This window comes from Hippoglossus stenolepis, chromosome 21 (genome assembly GCF_022539355.2).
Source record: "Hippoglossus stenolepis isolate QCI-W04-F060 chromosome 21, HSTE1.2, whole genome shotgun sequence".
Taxonomy (NCBI): Eukaryota; Metazoa; Chordata; class Actinopteri; order Pleuronectiformes; family Pleuronectidae; genus Hippoglossus; species Hippoglossus stenolepis.
Window position 1 is genome coordinate 15,492,470 of NC_061503.1, and position 21,002 is coordinate 15,513,471.

Sequence of the window (21,002 nt, forward strand, 5' to 3'; positions counted from 1 at the left end):
CTTGGCCCGGGGCCCGAGTGAATTTTAAGTGACCGGTTTCTCCCATTTGTGTGTCCCTGCACATCTAACTCCCTTCCCTGCTTCTCCTTCTTGCTCTATCAGTCCTCTGGGGCTCGCTTCCCTAAGGAGGACAAACACATATCAAGGGCCTCCTTTCAGTCCTGTGAGGCCCAGGGACAATATTTCTTATTTCCCATCTGGCAGGAGAATCCCGCCCACTGTCATCTCATAGCTCTATATAAGACAGTAAAGGGGCCTGGTGATAAGACGCGGCTCTCAAGATGCGGTGTAAAGTCCTCGTCTATGTCGGCCTCCTGGCTCTCGTAAAGCATGGTGAGTATTGGGTCATTTCACTCACAGGCCAGTTACAGGGGCTAGATTGTTGTTTGTTCACCTAATGACGAGGTTTGTGAAGAGTTTGATGTGATCAGGTGAAATTGGAAAATTTATGCTGATTTATCTGCGATGAAGTCTTGGACGTGGTCTGTATGCAAATCGAGATGGTGCCTGTTGCTCCGACCTGTCAACATGCTCTTAACCATTTATTTTGTGTGGATTTGTCGGAAGTGTAAGACCATTAAAGGTTTGAGAGCAATGTGTGTGTAAGTGTAATGGGTTTAATTGGGCAATATTACACTGATATATAAAATCTGATATTTCTTCTTCTTCTTATTGATGCAACTTTCATGTCTCGTGTTTGTTCAATGTGAGCAATGCTGCAAATCAATGAATAGCACTGCTTTATGGCAATATTGGATTTAAAGTGTTTTCTTGCACCAGTGTGATGAAATACCCTGATTTGTCTTAACCAAAAATATATATTCCAGTCTGGCTATTAGAGAAAATGTCTCTCAATGGAATTTATAGAAAATTTACTTCCTGTTATCTGTTAAAATATGACACTTCATATACAGCGATCGACGATTTTATCCACATCGTCCACTCCAGTATAATAATATTCACATGCACTCAGAATATACATAAGAATCTTTAAACATGGTGTATTTGTCTACTCTGCTGATTGTGTAGATTAGACGATAATTAGCAAAAGCAGTGAAAAGTATATTTTAAGATTTTCTTCCAAACTAAAATAGTATTCACTCAATTGCTCTGATCCGGCCCGAAAGTTTAAAAAAACTTTAATCTAGACTTACCAGCAAAGTATAGCATTAGTCACCTCATTCTTCTTCTGTTTGTCGGCCTGCTATGATCGACCCATCAGTCACACTTATCAAGAGGTGCAACATAAACACTTCACACAAAAGAAAGTTTGACTCTACGCCCGACAACAAGTATTTATTGTGCTAGTTACTAATTAAGCTGATTGGCTGCTCAGAGCAGACTGAAAGGCTTCATATTTACACTGATTCAATGTGGTATATACTCAGATTACTGATTTACAATTAGGAAAGAAAGGAAAGAATGTGGAAAGGACAAACTTCATGAAACTCAAACAATTCACTCAAATTCAAATTTGTCTTTTGATGACATTTGTCGAATTAAATAAACAACCTGGACTGGGTCGTGTCTGGATCCAGGAAATCTTTTTCACTTTCTTTGACAATGTGAGACGGGCTGTTTTTCAACATTTATGTTTGTTTCTCAGAGAACAGTTGATAGATCTTGGGGAAATAAACAGAGATATTTATGGGACTGATATATATGAGTCTGCTGATTGGTGCAGATCCAAATAAATACCGATCTGGTCAATTTAAATGTTTTTTTTTTTTAACGGGACTAATAATTATGGATCCACATTTTCACGTGTATGAGGAGGATAGTCTTTTCTTCTTTTGAAAGAAGACAGCTTCACAAGGAGTTAAACGATGTAGATGAACGTTATCTCGACTTATATCATGAAAACTTTTTTGTTTACAAGAGAATGTATAATCTTAAATACAAACATTTAGCCTCCCTTTGTTTTCACAGGACTGTTAATTTAAATTAACTTAATTCAATTCAATTAATTAAACTGCAGCTGAAGATCCAAATCATTAACCAAATATTAAAGGCACATTTCACCAATCATCACTAATCTAATCTGTGCTGCAGTTCATCAGAGCATCATTGAATGTGGTTCAGTAAAGACTCTTTATTTCCTCCTCATCTGAACTTACGCTCTCTGTGTTTCAGGGTCTCCCAGAGAAATTCAGTCCAGCCCAAATACAAATGCAACCCTCCCCTGCAATGTGACGTTCCCTGTTTCTGTGAACCAGTCTCTCATCACTGTCAGCTGGATAAGTAACGGCTCTGCTATCGCCTCATTCGGAAACGAGGCAACGCAAATAAAGGAAGGCTTCATCTGGGAACCCAGTGATTTCATCAGTGGAGACTTTTCACTGACCGTCCTCAGAGCTACTCTCGCCCTGCAGGGGCTGTATGAATGCACAGTCAACCACAACTCCACGATCCTGCACTCCAGCAACGTTACATTCAGTATCATCGGTATGTCTTTGTTCAGTTGGGGAGATTTGGGCTTTAAGTTCTCATTTGAACCAAAAAATTATACAATGCTGAACTCCTAATCTCGTATTTCTCAATCAGTTTCTTCTACGTCTTCTCTCTGCAGCTTCCCCCACTCTCTCAATCCCTCAGCAGTGGGTGGTGTTAGAGACAGAGAGCCAGTTCAAATGCAACGCAGATGGTTTCTACCCTCCTCCTGTCTCTTTCTCCTGGACCAGAGACGGGCAGGTGATTCATTCTCCCCACCAGGTCGAAGGTGAACAGGCTCCAGACGGTTTCTACACGGCTGTGGGCAACTTGACCTTCTTCCCTTCCCGTGAGGACCAGAATGTGACCTTTGGCTGCAAAGTGTCACACAATGGAAACAATCAAGAGCTGGATTTCCAACTCAACATCACATGTGAGAGACATAAAGACACACTGAGCTTTACCGATCCGAACTCGTGTTCTGACACACGTGGAGCGAGTGCATCCATGGTGGCTTAAGAGAGAATGCCTCTGCAGAGGAAACAGATCTATTTAAATGCCTGTGTATTTCTACAACTGGTAAAATAACGATCCACTTTCATTTGAACTGTTTTTCATCTGGTTCATAAATGTTTTCATCAGATCTCCCGTCTATGCGACTTTCTGCGGTGCCATCGCACTCCAACAACATTCCTCTCACTCTCTACTGTGACCTGGAGCGTTTCTACCCTGAGGAAGTGTCGGTGTCCTGGATTCAAAATGGCACAAGCCTCCCCGAGCCCCCGGCCACTGAGCAAAACCCAGACGGGACCTACAGCACCAGACACTATTATACTTTGAGCCCCGAGCAGAGGGATCAAGGTGGGAGGGTGGAGTGCTTGGTAAACCAACCTGGGGTAATGCGCCCAGTCAGCGGCTCGGCGGACATGGAGAACCTGGATCCACAAGGTAGTATTTAATTGCAATAACACATGTCTTTTTATAGATAACTGTTTGATGGATTTATTTTCTCATGCTGTTTCCTGTTAGATGAGTCTCCGGTGTTGACGAAATCAGCCAAAGCATCTGTGGCTATGATGTGCATTTCTATAGTGCTGGTCTTCCTGCTCTGCTTCGGCTTTTCTTGGAGGAGAAGAGATGGTGAGTCAAAAACTGTCATGCGCTTATGGTTCCATTTATCTGACAAACAATCACATTTCCTCAAACCACTGTGTTAAATTCATTTAACCAATTAAACCCAATTGATTAAAGACTTAACTATGAAGCTAATTAAGAGCTCTGCTTTTACTCCTGGCAACTCGTTTATTTCCCTTCAGAGAAGCAGAAGTCTCTCACCGTGTCAGGGATCATCCTCCCTCCGCGCGTGATCATTGGTAAAAAGGGCAGAGTGACGGTGAGCATCGAAGGCAGGAGAGTGGACCGAGTCCAGACAGCCTGGTTCCTCAATGATACCCCTATCTCCGACACCTCATTCACAGGTAGGAGAGCTGATGAAGCGTCCAGATAACCAGTGATTACTCATTAATTCGTCTTTGACCTCTTGAACCCCACTGGACTGGATCAGTGAGAAGAACCAATTCGGTATGTTTGATAGAATTTCTGTGGGGAAAAAGATTTTTACAACCTTAGAGAAATAGTTTGGTTAAAGGAGCTGTATATGTAAGTTTTGCTATTGCTACATATCCAGCATCAACTCTTTACTTAATCGAGTAGAAACCATAGATTATAGGGTTATAATCTTAATCTTAAACTCACTTTTGGGGAGCCATCATGTCGTGCATCTTTATACCGTCTGTGCCATAAACATTGAAAGTTCAGTATCGAACGTTCATTTACTCGCCAAGAGCTGGGCTGGCATGTGATGCGGTGGAGAAACACTGGGGTCACGAGAGGGCGCACGTTACCTCTTGTCTTGTAAACCCAATGATGGCTGAAGACGACCATGACCACCATATAATATAGCACCTTTAATGCACTTACCACTCATGCCTGTTATGGCAAACGTGAAACTTTGGGCAGCAGCTACATTGAAAGGGTCAGTGCAAATACAATGGGCGAAGTGGTTGATATATTGAAGAAACAGGAAAATAAAACGTAGTTTAGACTGATGATGGTACATGAATCTTTTATTCTGTTCTTGAAACTGACCATGTTTTTTCTTTTACACAATAATTCTGCTAACACTTTACCAACCTCACACACGTAGGGACCTCCAAAGCTAACTTCAACTGCCTCTATAACCCCCTAACCACCATCCATCTGCCCTACGGTCTAACTCTCACCTCCCCAGCATCAGAGAAAGGCCCCCTGCTGCCCTCCAGAGGCGAGATGGTCTACTACAAGCTGCACACCGAGGGGCCGCTGCACTCGTCTGGAAGTGGCTCCCAACAGCTGATCTCCGCGATGACCTTCATTCCCCAGATTTCAATCCACAAGTCGGCGGTGTTCAAGTGTCAGGTCTCCTACATTGGCAAGGACAAGATTGTGGTGGAGAGGGTGTCCGAGAAGTTCACGATTCTGTGTAAGAAGTTATTTCTATGATTTTCACATTTTTATGCAACAGAAATTATCAGAAGTTTTCTCCCACAGCTCCTCCTGAAGTATCAGAAATCCAGCTGGCAGAGACACCAAACGACTCGGGTAAAGCAACAGTTAATAATCCCCTCAATACATGTAAAAACATTCCTGGTTGTAGGTTGTATTCCTGGAAGCTCATCCCTCACATCTCTGTCCTGCAGATGTCATCAGCATGACAGTACGGGCAACACATTTCCATCCAGACGTCATCACCTTCCGCTGGTTCTGTCAGGGGGGTGAGCTGAGCCCTGTGGCCTCCCAGGCCTCGTCCTCCCCGAGACCCAATTCTGAGGGTTTCTTTTCGGCCTACAGCCAGTGTAAGTTGCCCCAGAGTGAACTGGAAAAGGGAGGAACTAAAGTGTGGGTCAGTGTCCACCACATCGCCCTGAAGCAGCCAGTCACCCGCGAAACCAGAGGTAAGAAGCAAGGGAAGCAAAACGCATCAAATGTTATGTTTATTTGATATAAAAAATTAAACCTTGATTTTCTGCTTGACTCTGAAACAGGCTTCATGAAGAGGCCGTGTGTATCCGAAATCTTCAGCTCCACCTCTTCCCCGGATCAGACTTCAACCGTGGGATGTGAAATCACAAATTTCTACCCTCCGAACATCGCAGTGACTTGGCTGAAGCTCAGAGAGGGAGAGCAGGACGACAGGGAGGAGGAGGTGATCGACGGAGGAGAGCTGTGGGGCCCCTTCCAGACTCACCCCAGAATCTACAGGGCCACAGCCGTTCTGAAGAGGAGGGCAACGAGTCAGGAGAAGAAGGAGAGAAGAGGAGGGATTATGTGCAGAGTGGAGCACTGTTCCCTACAGGAGCCCATTGAGAGGCAATGGAAAAATTTTGACATTGGTATGAATCTGTCGGTATTTTCACTATCAACAGCGCTTGGCTGTATCCTATGCAGGCCCATTTCTGCCAGTGATAAAACAAATGAATCTAAAGTCATAATTACAGATATTAAATCATTTTGAGACACTAAATTGTTATTGTGAGATTAGAGTTATTATTTTGAGTCAGTAAGTCATTCGTTTGGAGATATTGAGTCATTATTTTGAGAAAGTTTCTCAGTATAAAAATGTTCTCAGTATAAAAAACTCCATAATATCCAAACAATAACCCAAAGAGGGGGAAAAAACATAACTTTTCCTGCTTTTACACTTTTTCATGAACTAAGTCTTTCTGTTTTCACTCCTTTAGTTGCTCCCTCCATTCCTCCATCCCTCTCGGTGTGTTGGAGCAGTGAAGGGGTCGGCGTGTTCTCTCTCCTGCTGAAGGGAGGTCACCCTAAGGTCAAACTACTCTGGGCGGCAGGAGGACACACTCTCTCATCGCTGGTGTCCAATGAGACGGAGGAGATCGGAGATGACGGTCAGAGGGAGCTGAAGAGCGTGTGCGCCCTCGAGAGGTCGACGAGTCTGCCAAGTCAGACGAACAAACAGCAGGAGAGACAGAAGAACAAATACGCAATAAGTACTTATTATATTTATATATGTGTGTGTGTGTGTGTCATAAACAGTAAATAAAGATGGAAAACATTACTTCTCCACCTCTCCAAAAGTGGAGCCAATGCGTCCTGATCGCCATCTGGTGGCTGGATACAGTATAAGTGATAAACCCAGTTCCTATCCCACTGATGTATGTTCAAGTGTTTTTCCACTAAGTCTGGTTTTAATTAGTTATTTGATGCTATAGATTATGTCTCATCATGGCTCCATCCCCTGATCGCTGCTGTGCAGGAGGTGGCAGCGTTCGTATCGGGGATATTTTGGCTTCATTTCTGCGCAGTGGGAGGAAGTGGAGATGCATTGTCCATCTTTATTTACAGTCTATTGTTTAAAGTCTACAAATCGTTAAAGGGAATCCTGTGCTACAATTGTAACACAGGGTTTAATAAACATGGGTTAGTAGAGAGCATCAAATGAATAATCCATCGCACATAGAGACATTCAGTCTTAGCTCCTTCGCTGTTCTTACTTCGCAGAAACAAAAGCTGCTGTTACAGACCCAGACGCCGAAGGGATCGAGTACATCGACGAAAAAGTGGACGGAGAGAACAACAACATTGACAGGGATGAGGTGATATACGCGGAGGTGGCCGAGGACAGCGACAAAGAGGCGGTGGACGACTCGGGCGCGTTGCACATCAACAGAGTCAACCTGAGCAAAGGCCCCAGAGAGAACGAGCGAGCACGCATGAGAGTGTGCGTGGAGATCACACACCCGGCCCTCAAGCTTCCTGTTTATCGAACATGGACAGGTGAGATTACTGGTGTCAACTGTCATTGTGTTTGCACAAGACAGAAGTAAAGCTCCCTCTCAACAGGAAGTGTGTTCACGCTTAGTTCTTCAACTTGATCTTGTGTCGTCTCTTTCAGAGCCCAATGAGGAAATGTCTTCCTCCGCATGAAGCCCTGACGTCCGAGGAGTGCGTCTCTATGTCACACAGCATGAATCTAATATACTGTACGTTTCTATAGTGAATACAAAGTAGTCATGATTCTAGAATGTCCAGTGTTCAAACTTTATTTATTATGGTTACTTTTTTTTCTTCCAACTCCACGATTTTTACAAATGTTCATAGTTTTGTACAAAGAATTTTGCAACAATAATGAACCTCTGTGGATTTTTTTTTAAATATACATTAAATCTCCTTTGGGAAATACAATCTGTTCTAAATCAACTTTTTGGAGGGATTTGTGTCTGTTTCTCTCACTTGTGCAGAAAAATAGGTGTCAATCTGTATCTGCTGTTGGTCAACCACTAAAATAAGTTCTCATTTCAAAATACACTTCTGTTTTTTCCCCTGCACACTCTGACCACAGGGACGTCACATGCTCGGCTGAACTGAGTAATTAAGATGATGTTTAGTTTGAAACTTCCGTTGCACAAACAGTGACACATACAGTCATAGCTGTGCAATGTCAGAGAGTGGAAACATACAACAGATGCTGTAAAACACTTTTTATTCCTTGTATATGAAAGTAGGTTTTTGTATTTTTTGTTCTATAAAATTCTAGCAGCTTTCATACACACAACCTTAGTGTCACACGCATGCTGTGTTTTTTATTGTTTTAATGCGAAACCTGGTGCATTCGTTACCCACAATCCCCCTTGACCTGATTCACTAAACTGTACAGATTAACACTACAGTATCTTTAGCGCTTATCTTTTGAGGGTCCCGTGGGGGGGCTGGAGCCAATCCCAGCCGACATTGGGGGAGAGGTGGGGTCCATCCCTGGACAGTTTGTCAGTCCATCACAGGCCAAGACAAACAACCAGTCACAATTTACCACAATATGGCAAATTTAGAACTGACCTAATGTGTTTGGACTGTGGGAGGAAGCTCACGCAGACACAGGGAGGACCTGCTAACTCCACACAGACTGGGATTCGAACCAGGGACCTTCTGGCTGTGAGGCAACAGGGCAAACCACTGAAACTGAGATTGGAGTCTGATCATCATGTTTCTTTTAGTTTCCTATATAGTTTTTTTGTATTCCTAATCTTCATTATTAACGTCAACAAGACAAATATAAGAGTGAAAATGTTGCAGATGAGAACAGGGTAAAAATAAAACACTATAAAATGATTTAAACATTTACTAGGCAACAAAAAAATATTATTTAAATTTCCATAAATGACATAAAGGCCATTAGGTTCTCTCTGGTTGTAATCTCTCTAATTTGATATTAAGTTAACCAGGTGTAAACACAGGTCAAGTTTAGTTCTGCATTGACAGACATCATTTTATCTGTGCAGGGGAAGTTTTCACCCTGATGGCAGGTGTTATTATATTTTCACATATGAGCTGCAGTTGTTTTTCCATCGTGTTCATGTGCAGCTTTGTTGTCAACGGTGACTGGGAAGTAAAGTCTGATCTGTGGTCTGACTTTGTCACATCCGCAAACTGTGCAACACGCAGCAGAGAGACTCGGCTGCGTTCATCAGCCTCTTCCTCATCTTCACCCACCGGATATCAAGTGTGTGTCAGTGGAGCAGGAATCGAGCCAGGCTGGATGTTCGTGTGCAGCTTGATGTCATCGCCCAGGACATTTAAACAGCTTTGGTTTGAGTAAATGTTTCGGAGGGTGGAGGAGCAGGAAGTCAGAAGATGGACCCGGACAATGGCTCCGTTTCCCGGGTGGAGAGGACTATGTGGTCCGTCTGGGTGAGCTGCTGCTGCTGCTGCTTCTCGATACAAGTTGATCATTGAACCATAGTGAAGTTTCCGTGACAGCTGATCTCAGGGTTTTTAACTCATCAACAAATGAATGTTTGAATATAGGAGATAACTGCGATGTTTTCAATAGACTCCAAATCACCTCAGATATTATTACACCACACAAACAGGACACAGCTCTTTTAAATGGATTTTAGTGCGTGCTTTTCTATCAATATTTAATTAATCACACATGTTTCAGTAGCTTGCATTCAAAGATATGCTGAATTGTATCAATGCCGTAGAAAAACACCTCTTTTTAGTGGAGCTCACTGTTGTATTTTATATGAATATTAATATTTAAAAAACGTTGTTTTTTCCTGGCTCCAATGTCACGTGACCCACTGACTGCAAATCAATACTGGATTGTATCATATTATTTATATCCCAAGATAAACAGGACACACTTTTATGGGGTTTCTTATTCTTTATTTTATTATTGGATTTTAGTGCTTTTAAATTTGATATGGATAAATGTATATTTTTTCAACATCTTCCATCCCACTGAATTCTGACTTGAATAGATAAAAATGTATTTGTGAGTTTGTTAACTTCCTCGGTGGAGGACAAATAGGTCTCATGTTATCCCTTGTGAGGAAAAATGCAGAAAATTACCGGATGAGTAAAAATGAGAATTGAAAACATACCAAAAAATTAAATGCTGAAAATAAATCGCCCTTTTCTCTCTGTATCTCCATATCTTCTCAGTACTATTTAACCGGAGCAGTGAACAGATTTCTCCGTCCAGAGCCCACGACCACCGAGTACAATGACCACGACTCCTTCCAGGAACCTGCAGTTGACAGTGAACCTGCTGACACCCGTCACCCAGACTCCGGGGGACCGGGTGTCGATGAAGAACGGCCTCTTGCGACGGCCTCTATGCTTAGTTCTTCGCGGCCGGTTGTTGCCTGGGAGCTTTGCAGCACAGGTGATGACTTCGGGCCCGAGGAAGAAATCATGCAGTACAGAAGCCAACTGAGTGGAGGCCCTGAGAGCAAAGCATCTGAGGAGGCTGAGGGCACCAGAGAGGAACAGCTCGGCCAAACAGGAACTGATGATGCAAGGTTGGTTAAAGCTGCAAAAGAAGACATAGAAGTAGAGGATGGACATAAGAAATCCTACACTCACGGACAGGAAGAGACGACAGAGAATGAAGGGCCTTTAAATATAACAGATGAGGACATGAGTGAAGAACTGAGGGGAAATGGAAGACAGGCCGGTGCTGAGGAGGATGACCACGGAAAAGTGGATGAAAAGGGAGAAGATGATAAAATGCAACATGAACATGAACCAACTTTGGAGATGGAAGATGCTGAGATAACGTTGTGCAGGATGACAGATTTTAGTTCAGAGGAGGAGCATTACATGCACATAGAAGAGGCGAAGGTGCAGAGGGATGCAGCAGAAGATAGAGAAAACCGTGATGGGGTGTCACAGCTGGGCTCAGAAATCAACATCAAGTACGATGAGGGGAGAAAACAAGTCGAACATCAGTTACTCGTCTGTGAGGAGCTCTCAGAAAATGACAGAGAAGTCAGGGGAGACCCAGGCTCTTCCTCGCTGGAGGATGAATTAAATATGACCCTCGGAAAAAGTGGTAAAGTGCCAGAGGGCGTTGGACATGAGCACGTGATGGGGGAGCTCGGTGGGGACGAAGAGGAGGCTGCAGACCACCAGGCGATAGATGAAGATTCTTTTACTGAACATGTTGCATGTAATGAAGAAGTTGTGCAGAATTCTGAAGCAGAGCTGCAAACAGCTGAATTTAGAGATAAAGAAAAAGAGGATGTGGCCAAAGACACCGAAGTGCAAACCATAGTACCAGAGACGGATGATGGGAACGATGCAAAATCTAATGTGGCAACAACAGATGTTTCAGCGGAGGAGAGATTTTTTTATGAGAATCAAACAGAAGTGGAGAGTTTTTCCAGTGAAGTGAAAGACAACAAAGAAAGTAACATGGAAGCAGCATGTACAACCGCTTTAGTTACAGTAATACCCAAAGGCCAAACTGGACAGGAAATAAGCGGAGAGTTCAAAAATATTCCCCCGGGGGTAGGCGAAGGCCATGCTGTTGTGGTGGAGGAGCTACATTCTCCGACCAGCCAGGGAACACAAGAGGGAGTTCCTGAATACAACAATGAGCCTGGGCCAGATGAAAATACAACACAAAGGTTCCTGGAAGTAGGAAATTACAAGGAAAGCGATGCCACCCAATTACCAGAAGAGGTGGAGAGCAAAGAGTGGGAGAACCTTCAAAACAGTGGCACTGGAGGTGGGTTTTCACCAGTGAGGGAGCATTTGGAGGAGGAACGAGACAGAACAGAAGATTTTAAGGATACAAAGATACTGCAGCTTACAGACGCTGGAATACCACAAGAGACTGAGGAGCTGATTGTTGAGCCAGCAATCGAAGGATCAGGACAGAAAGACGAGACATTCTCGAGCTCGATGAGGACGAGGGTGGGACAGTTGGAAGAAGAATCTGAGACCCACGTTGGTGCAACAGAGGAGACTCCTAAGAAAACAGAAGAGCAGGATGGAACTGAAGAGCTGCTGGTTGACTTTGAAACTCATGAAGATTTAAGTGGAACCAAAGACGCTGCAGGAGGTGACGGTGAAACGACGGGAGAAACTTTGAAAATCCTCAAGGATGAAGAACAGAAGATGACAGAGATGAGCTTCTATCAAGTGTCAGGAGATGCTGAGCAAAACAGAATAAAGACTCTTGATTTAGAAGATATTATTGAATCTGGATTTATGAAACAATTGGACGAGCCTAAATTACCTGAAGGTAGTAGTGCAGAAATGCAAGATGCAGGGATAGATATGGAAGAAACAGGTTCTGGAGTTGAGGAGCAGGGAACAGACGATGAAATGCAGAACAAAAATAAGATAGAAGCTTTAAATCTGGCAGCTGAGCTAACTTCTGAAAACAACAAAAATATTTGGTTTGAAAAATCGGAATTAACGAAACCAGACGAGTCGCTGGAGAATAAAAATCAACCATCAGACGAAGCATCGGAGGCGAGTGCAGCAGAAGATCAATTAATGACAACCAAGGGCAAAACAAAGGATTTGGATGTGATAGGAAAGGAGGAAATGGAAAAACTTGAGGCCGAATCAGAGGAGAGCTCCGTCAGTGGATCTCAAGACCTGATTGATGAGGAAATCCTTGACTTGTGGATAGAGACGGCATCGTTCAAGGACACAGACGGAATGGAACAACGAGAAGGGCCTGAACCTGGACGACAACTGGTCAAAAAGGGAGAGGAGCAATCAGATGAGACAGAGGAGGAGAACGAGAAGCTTGTGGAGTCAATGTCAGGAGAATCTGGATTAGTGAGCGACACAGAAATGTCACCATCAGCAGCAGAGTCTGGATTATTGGACCAGTCTGTCAGTGAATGGAGCACAGACCACAGTGAGTCCCATCTACTGGAGTCAACGAGCTCTGGGTCCCTACAGGACATCTTGGACTTGTTCGCTGGTGCATTAGAATCAGCAGACGTCTCCGAACTGTCTACACGGCAACCTGACCCTGAATCTCAGGATGTATCGTTGGAGGAAGCAGCGGAGACGGGGCAGTCAGATCTGACGGAGGAGGAATCGACCACTGAGACTGGATTTCACCCTGGATCTGGAATAATATCACTAGAGGCTGGATGTTTCAAAGTGAGATCGGATAAATCTCAAGACAAAACAGATGAAGAACGAGTTGAATCAGCAGAGACTGAAACTGGAAAACAGAAAGAGATCGACTGGAAAGACTCTGAAGACGAAGATAATGAGACTCTTTACACAGAAGAGAAAACTGAAGATGCAGATGCACCTCGTGAGGCAGCTGCGTCTGACTCTCCCGATGAAACTGAACACGCTGAGTCAGGACGACCTGGAAGTGGCTCAGAGGTTTTGTTACAGGACGAAATCACGATGGCGGATTCAGAAGATGTCGCCTGTGCTGAGAAGTTGGAGCAACCACAGGACGCCGCGTGGTGGGAGGATATCGCTGAGGTGGCAGAAGAGCCGACAACAACAACTCAGGTTCAGATTGATGCATTGTTTCCAAAATAACATATTTAAATGTCAAAGTGTTCATAACCTGCAGAGATGGTGTGAGCTCAGTTGGTTTTGTCATTGCAGGTGGACGCGTCTGCGCTGGACTTCACCCCACAAAAGTCGAGGATTGCTGTGAAAAACCCTCGTGTCAGGCCGCCCTCAGATCCCCGCTCCCTGCTGCACATGCCCTCAGCGGATCCCACGCCCTCCTCGCGGCTGCCAGTCAGAGTCCCTACAGGTGTGCCTTTGGGAGGCATGGGCATCGGGATAAAACTGCCAGGTATGGGTCACTCTAAGTCGTTTCCAGACATGAACCCCGGAAAATGTTCGGGGAATCGGGTCCGGACATTTTCAGGAGTTTGTCTTTTACGTATGAGTCTCATTCTCTCTCAAGTTGGACATCTCCGTCTGTGTCTTGTACGTGTATGACGCCTCTTTTTCCTCCTGAGATATTCGTATTCTTTTTATTCTTTTCAGTTTTGCGTCATCAACACGCCCATTCGCTGACATTTTCTGGACATTTCACCAGGGGCCTGGAAGGAAAGGTTCCAGAAAATGTACCGAGCAACTGACCCTCGTTCTCATATACAGACCCCTCATAACCATGAATTTCTCATAAATTGTGGGTTATGTTTCATAGTTTGTAAATAATGTCATATCTTTGTTTTCCAGGCCTTGGCGCAGGTTTCCCCACTTTGAAAAAGACCAAGCGTGTGATGACGGAAGAAAAAAGCTCAGAAACCTTTTCACAGGTATCATTAACCTTCATCAATAGTCTGTGAATCTCACGTGTTGAGGTGTGAACATGTTTAAAATGTCGTCACATCAACAGGAACCTGAGTCAAAGCCTGAGGAGAAGAGTGACGCGATCAAACAAGACGAGGAAAAACACAAACCTAAATGGATGCCACCTCGACACCCAGGGTAAAAAAATAAAAAATAAAGAAAACTGACATTCTGCACAAAAGAGACATCAAGTTTGATTCTTACTTTTCATTTTTAAATGTTTCCCCAGATTTGGAAATCCCCTTATGTCTGAGCTGAAGAACAAACTGAGGAAACCCACAAACGAGTGATGAAGATGAATTGTGTGAAGATGTTGATGATAATGTACAAATGGATTTATTTTTGTTGTATTTGTCAAACTGGATAAAGTGATGAGATGTTCGTCGTGTTTTTCTTTCTCCGCCGTGTTTGAGTTTTGTAATAAAGCTTCAGTGAAAAAGAAACTTGTTTTTCTCAAAAAGGGTTTAAAGGGAAGTATTTAATTAGGACTTCTCTTTCTATGGAGACAGCAGGTGGCAGTGCTGCCCTTTCCTCTATGAACGCCGCTCACAGTGTACACGAAGAAGAAGTGTTCCGGGCTCTGATTGGTTGGATCTGTCCAATGAGCGTGGGGGAAACTTCTATTTTGAACTGGAGCGGCTGCTCTGTTGCTTCAGGAAGTTCGAGATGTGACTCTTCGCTCGTAATTCTGACTTTTACTTAACATCAGTGGACTCGTGTTTCAGATCCGAGTGTTAAGAAAACCGGTTAAAGTATTTTCAAGGATAAACGTTCACTCTCAAGTTCCTGCTGACGTAGGTAAGTTGTTAAAAAGCCTCTAACTGACGGCCACGTTACCAAGCTAACGTTAGCTTAGCTTCGCTTGGGACTGTCACCACTTAAAATAACACAAACAACATCCGTCAGTGATTTCTTTTTATGTTGTTTGTGTGTCTGTGACTTCTCTCTGTTGACTGGAGTTATGGTAGTTAGCTCAACTGTTATGTTTTTACCTAATTAATGTTAATACAACATTAGTGCAGAAGGTCCATTGCGAAACTCATGATTCTCATCATGTGTTGTCATCGTTAAGTAACCTGCAAAACGTAGATGACAATATGATTTTCTTCAGTAGCAACATAACAAAAGTCCATTGTTTACATTGGTATTATGCACAGGGACGAGTTATAACACTAAACTGATCTATGTCAGATTTGTAAAAGTTGTGGTCAATCTCTGCCCATAAAGAAGAGATTCAAACCATAGCTCAGGATCAGTCTCTGAACTTTAAAGAGATAATAATGTGACATTTATCATGATGATATGAGAAATGTTATTAAAAATATTATCTATCGTAAGATGTTAAAAACATATTTGTGTTTTTAAACAAAATCCTGTGTTAAAGCTGTCTCAGATCTGCCTATAATAATAATAATAATAATAATAATAACAGCAATAGCACCTTTCTTGACAAAGTTACAAAGTACTTTACAACAGGATAAAACATCAATAAATAAAAACAATAAATTAATATTCACCCAGGAAAAAAAGGGTTTTAAAAGCAGTAACTAGGAAACGACAAGCACACAATCAGCTGATCGAAGATGTCGTGCAGGCTCACTAGATTCATACTGGAGACTAGCATGTTGATATGATGACAATAATGTAAAGATGTTTTCCGTTGTTTTAATATTTTAATCCACAGGCTGCAGTAACAGAGCATCTGAGAAGACACCTGAAAAAAAGACGTCCTTCTCGTGTGAACGAAGACGAGAAGTTCGCCATCATGGCCGATGAGACGGCAGTGCAGACCTCATGTATTCAGGAAAATGCAGAAGCTGATGAATTTCGTGAAAATATTCCCCCCGGAGGCACCGCTGCAGCTGAGACCTCAAAGCTCCAGGTCCAAGGAGACTTGGCTGGATATTCCTCTGCAGATCCAGGTGGAGAAAATAAGCCTCTCTCTGAGAACTGCACCTTTTCAACCCCAGCCCCAGTAAGCATCAGTGGTGGAGCCAGGGCAAAGTCACGGATGTCTGGCCTTCAGTCTGCTCTAACACCTATTTTAAAATACTTAAACATTGGAAACAAATGTCCATCTCCAGAGCCTTTGAAATGTGGGAACAGTCCTCACCTCAGTGTTCCCTTCTTTCCCTTTGGTGTTACCACAGCAAGTTGTAAAAAATCAACTGGAGGCTCGAGCCAACATCCCAACTCAAATCCCTCTAGTAGCCATTCTGGTCGATCATTAGGAGATAAGGATTCTCCTGTGTACTGGCTGCAGGACGAATGCCTGCCTGAAATTACTCTCCTTGATTGTACGTCTGATTCCACAATGCAAATAACTAGCACTGAAGGAAACACTTCTGACATCCAGCCTCCTAAACTGTCAAAACATAATGGCACAACAGCTGGTACAAACCAGAATGATAAGATGGTTGACACCCCTGACAGGAAGGGTCAGCGTGAGCGCTGGCTGGATGACAGATATTTCCCAGAAATTACTCTCCTCGATGTGACTAGTGATTCAGAGCTTTCACCAGCAGCAGACATGTCCCCTATGGAGGTTAGAGAGGATGTTCCCCCAGTGGATGCTGTGAAACCCAACAGGCCTTCATCAGAGCTCAGTGGATTGATTGTGGCAGAGCCTGACGGACCGGTCATGATGCAAAGTGAAGAACTGTCAAGTACTCTTACTGGCGGTGTCACCAACACCACAAGCTCATTTAGCGAACAATCAAAGTCTGTGCAGGAAAACGTGAAATCTTCTTTGGAAGCAACTCGGGATATTTCTGTGGGTAGTGTTTTAGAAAACAACACATTCTCAGAGCTCAGTGGACAAAACATGAAGAGTCAAACATCAGCTGAGGACACACTCGGGATCCTTCCTTCTAATGTGACTCACGACATGAGCTCCTCCAGCAACATGTCGGTTCAGAGTGCTGCGTCACAAATTGCTACCTCGGATGTGCAGAGTAACACCAGTTCAAAAAATGTAACCATTGAGATTCATGCCAAACCCGTGGAAACATCTATCGCTGTGGAGGCTAACGAAGAAGAGCTGCTTACCAGTCGTGATACTGAGTCAACGGGCAAAGAGCCGCAAACGAGCTCCGATCTGAGTGCCTCCACTAATTTAAATACCACTGATCAAACATCCTGCCCTCAGAACAAGACTCTGGATCTTCCACCATCTAATGTAAACAGTCCCAAAACAGAAAGTGTGGCTGCAGATCAGGTTAGTGCTGACGGTCAGAGCACTACTGAAACTTCCCTTGATACGAATCAGAATAGTTCAGCTGCTAAGTCAGGTGAGTCGTGTGATGTGCAGAACGGAACTTTTAGTATACTTTCTCTTCGAAAATCCTGTGGCACTAGTGATTTAGGGAAAACCGGTGTAGCGAACTTTTCCCTCCAGAACAACACTTTTGAAAGTAAACCGAATGGCACAATAACAATAACAGAAACCAGCTCAAGCGACAGTCCCCAGAATACCTTTGACAAACCCTCTCCTTCAAAAGTCTGTAATCCAACCATTGACTCTAAAGACAACACTTCTGATGTCCACACTCCCGAAGTATCAAAACAAAATGGGACAGCTAGTACAGACCCAGATGTCAAGATGGCTGACACACCTGAGAATACATTTGAAGCTAATCCAGCTGTCGCTGTAGCTCCTGCAGCGAGTAGACGTGAGACAAAGGATCATTCACAATCTTTACCAGACGGTCTTTCTGAAAGTTTGGGCCATCAAGGCACGGATACGGAGAACAACCAAGCAAACACCTTCAATTTGGATGACAGCTTAGATTTGAAGGTAGACTCGTTGGTAACCTCAACGCCGATGACTCACTGTAAAGTTTTCCACTTCAGCTCTGAACATGACAAGGGCAAAGCCATCGCGGCACAGAAGAAGCTTTATGGGGACAGACCCGGTAAGCCGGTCGTTCAGGTGCCACCAGATGTTCCATCAAATTTAATCACAGACCGAAAAACCTTGATGCAACCGGCAGCGAGATCCCACTTGCCTCCTTTGAAAGCTGCATCACAGCTTTTTAAATACAACCCAACCTCCGCACTTCCAGGAAGATGTGAGCCGGCAACTTCAAGACTGCCCATGACGAGACAGAGAACCCAGACTGAAGCCGTGAAAAACCCTGCACCTTCAGCACAGGGGGTAGGGTTTGAATGTTAACAGTCTTTTTTTGTACAAGTGATTGATGGCATTTCTGTTTCAAGAAATATATCAAATTAATACTTTTGGACTTGTCAGTATCATCTGTTAAATTCACTATTTTTATGATTGAGACCAGAGAACAAGCGTTGCCTGCTTGTATTGATGATCGTCTCTTGTTGACATCTTCTGTTTAAGATCACAGGGATTTCAAGCTCCTACAACTTGCGTGCTACAACAACTGGTAAGCAGTATGTAGTCGTCTTTTTAGAAAACAGACGTACACAACACTTCAGTCTTGGTGTTGTGTACATCAGGTGTAATGCCTTCTGTATGAGAAGTGTGTGGTCGCACATTATTTACATCTCTCTCCATCTTCCCTCTGCTGTCGTCAGCATCCAAACAGCCCAACTCTGGCCTGCCGAGACCACCGATGAGCAGCATACCATCGGGCTTCCAGAGATCTGCACCAGGGCTCAGGCCTCCTTCAGCCAAAAGTAACGTGGGGCCTGCAGGTAATAATACAGTGGTCAGACTGTAGGCTTTGATTGTTTTGGTCAGTTATAAATAGGAAAAGTATATGTGCATAATTTTATCAGTACAGGGTTGAAATTGCTTTACCTTTTGGTTTGTAATATTGCAATCATTGAGGACTAAGGGCCTGGAGTATCGTCTAAAATTATCTTGTGATATACTTTTTTTTGTTATCAGCTGCTAACCCTGGGATGAAGTTTACACAACCAAAGAAGCACCCGTTAACCAGAGGTGAACTTTTGCCAACAGCAAAGAGGAAGAAAACAGGTAAATGCTGACGTGCGGTAATTGTACAATACAACCGATCTTTATTTTGTAGGACTTTTGTTGTTAGGACTCATTGTTGGATCCAACCCCCATGACTAAAACAATTCAGCTGTTATTGTGATAGTGTTAAAAAAACCATATCTGAGCTCATTCTTTCTCCTCCTGTCAGACGGGCCTTACCCATCCAGTGGAGCTGAGACCTCAACTGCCTCTGATGCTGTGAACGGATTCAAAAACCCGAAACGGCCTGGAACCAGCTGCAACCAGAGAGTGTTACCAGCTAAAGCCCAAAGAGACGGTAGGTTGGAAAAATGTCACACTCTTCTGTTATGCAAAACTCTTGACTTTTAGTGAGCTACTTACTTACCGTGCTACATGCCTTTCAGATGCTGCAGTGCCCGTCAGTGCTGCTGCTGCAGAAAACATGACATCTTGCAACGCAGCCAGCAGAAGCAGAAACCAGAAAATGCCTGTAAACCACCATAGATCTCAGCCAGCTAAACCACAAGGACATGGTAAGCTGGGACTGCAGGAAGGGAAGTGTTCATACATCATCTGCATAATAAGATCTTTGGAGTTGGGTGTCTGTGTTTAATGCACATCCATGTTTTTCTGTAGATGACACCTTCTGTTAAACCTAGGCTGTGTAGATTTCACGAGCAATCACAAAGGTCATGATCCATCTATAAAGAAGACTCATCTGTTGCCACTTCTTAAACTGGTTTGTTTTATAATGCTGCAAAATGTCTATTTACACCAGTAAAGAAGTGACACAGGTATACCAATAATCCAGTAATGATCAGATGCACGCATGTTATCAAGTCAGACTTGTTACAGTAGCACAGAGAAAGGTTGTTGAAATGGAGCTCAAACTGTAGTCTCTGGATAGTAACAGTGTTCGCTGGAGGAAGTGAGAGTAACAGAGAATGTATGAATGAGGAAACCACTGTTACTAAAATTGTATATAAAGAGGAAATAAATGCTTGTTTGACCGAGACCTCAGCCACAGTAATGATTCACATTGTGTTGCAGGTTGTGCCAAATGTGTCGTGCTGGAAGAGCAGCTCAAAACACAATCAGCAGAAATTAAGAGACTGAAAGAAGGTATGACACACATCACTATTTTTCATCTCTAATAATTCTTTAAAAATAATTAAGTAGACATAATGTTTGATGTTATGAAATGAAAGAAATATAAGTCACGGTCCTTCAGGTGAGTTTTCATTCGTCGCACCACTGATCAAATAGTTGTGTGCATTTTCATACGAGTGGCTTTACCCCAATGTTAATTTAACATTTGCTTTTAAAGTTTTAATTGTGCATGTTTTTAATTTCTCTGTCTTTTCCAGAGCTGCTGTCGACAGTCAACAAGGAGAAGAATGCTGAATGTGCCAATTAAATCCCACTGTGAACTTTTAATATCACGTTATTTAAAAAAATGTAAAGTTACGGTTTCACTGTAAATGTATATTCTAATCAATAAATGTACTAAATATATTAAAAATACTAAAATGTATTTTACTTGACAGTATTGTATAATAAAGATCCTCAGTGTAGAATAGTGACTTTGGTTGACCAGTCACTGCACGACTGAAGTGTGGTCTGATGTGTGCGCACATAATATAACTACACTCCTGACATGGATGCAATTATATATTCAACCAGAGTATTTGAATGCTCTTCATTATGTGTCATTTATCATTAAATAATATAATAATGGGAAGATGTGAGAAAGCTTTGTTTTCAGTGAGGGGGAAACTTTCCACTGTCAGTGAATATTAAAGTGAACTAATGGACAATGCTGAAATGAAGATGGTAAATGTGTGTGTGTTTGTACTGTTTGTGTTTAAACTCTCTAATATGCAGTTTAATGTGTGAAAGGCTGCGTGGCCTTGAGAGATATTTGAAATAAACATGGTGGTGAAACATCTACAGAGTTAAATGTCTATAAAGTTATTAATATTAATAT

The 21,002-nt window shown here is 43.0% G+C and overlaps 3 protein-coding genes and 1 pseudogene across 3 annotated transcripts; all 4 read left to right on the forward strand.

The window, feature by feature from the left end:
• The window catches only part of LOC118100609, a 29,330-nt pseudogene extending 10,017 nt beyond the window's left edge, over positions 1–19,313 (forward strand).
• si:ch211-180a12.2 lies at positions 79–7,677 on the forward strand. The gene is given in 12 exon segments (XM_035145900.2): positions 79–333; positions 2,134–2,445; positions 2,570–2,863; positions 3,073–3,378; positions 3,460–3,570; positions 3,747–3,908; positions 4,721–4,951; positions 5,083–5,126; positions 5,129–5,423; positions 5,514–5,861; positions 6,994–7,269; positions 7,388–7,677. Coding segments are annotated over 12 exon segments (2,463 nt in total). The 5' UTR covers positions 79–281; the 3' UTR covers positions 7,420–7,677.
• On the forward strand, positions 8,920–14,460 carry si:ch211-136m16.8. The gene is made up of 6 exons (XM_035146494.2): positions 8,920–9,180; positions 9,940–13,278; positions 13,378–13,573; positions 13,966–14,045; positions 14,126–14,217; positions 14,309–14,460. Exons 1-6 carry the CDS (start codon positions 9,124–9,126, stop codon positions 14,367–14,369), a joined length of 3,825 nt encoding a protein of 1,274 aa, XP_035002385.2. The 5' UTR covers positions 8,920–9,123; the 3' UTR covers positions 14,370–14,460.
• LOC118100602 lies at positions 14,684–20,959 on the forward strand. The gene is made up of 9 exons (XM_035145893.2): positions 14,684–14,877; positions 15,764–18,235; positions 18,431–18,476; positions 18,628–18,747; positions 18,944–19,033; positions 19,203–19,331; positions 19,420–19,548; positions 20,066–20,137; positions 20,383–20,959. Exons 2-9 carry the CDS (start codon positions 15,845–15,847, stop codon positions 20,430–20,432), a joined length of 3,027 nt encoding a protein of 1,008 aa, XP_035001784.1. The 5' UTR covers positions 14,684–14,877; positions 15,764–15,844; the 3' UTR covers positions 20,433–20,959.
• The last annotated feature ends 43 nt before the right edge of the window (positions 20,960–21,002 follow it).

Coding starts and splice junctions, on each gene's coding strand:
- si:ch211-136m16.8 (XM_035146494.2), top strand. CDS start 9,124: ATGGACCCGGACAATGGCTCCGTTTCCCGGGTGGAGAGGACTATGTGG. Junction 9,181..9,939: donor GGACTATGTGGTCCGTCTGG/GTGAGCTGCTGC, acceptor ATATCTTCTCAG/TACTATTTAACCGGAGCAGT. Junction 13,279..13,377: donor AGCCGACAACAACAACTCAG/GTTCAGATTGAT, acceptor TTGTCATTGCAG/GTGGACGCGTCTGCGCTGGA.
- LOC118100602 (XM_035145893.2), top strand. CDS start 15,845: ATGGCCGATGAGACGGCAGTGCAGACCTCATGTATTCAGGAAAATGCA. Junction 18,236..18,430: donor CTGCACCTTCAGCACAGGGG/GTAGGGTTTGAA, acceptor CTTCTGTTTAAG/ATCACAGGGATTTCAAGCTC. Junction 19,549..20,065: donor AGCTAAACCACAAGGACATG/GTAAGCTGGGAC, acceptor ATTGTGTTGCAG/GTTGTGCCAAATGTGTCGTG.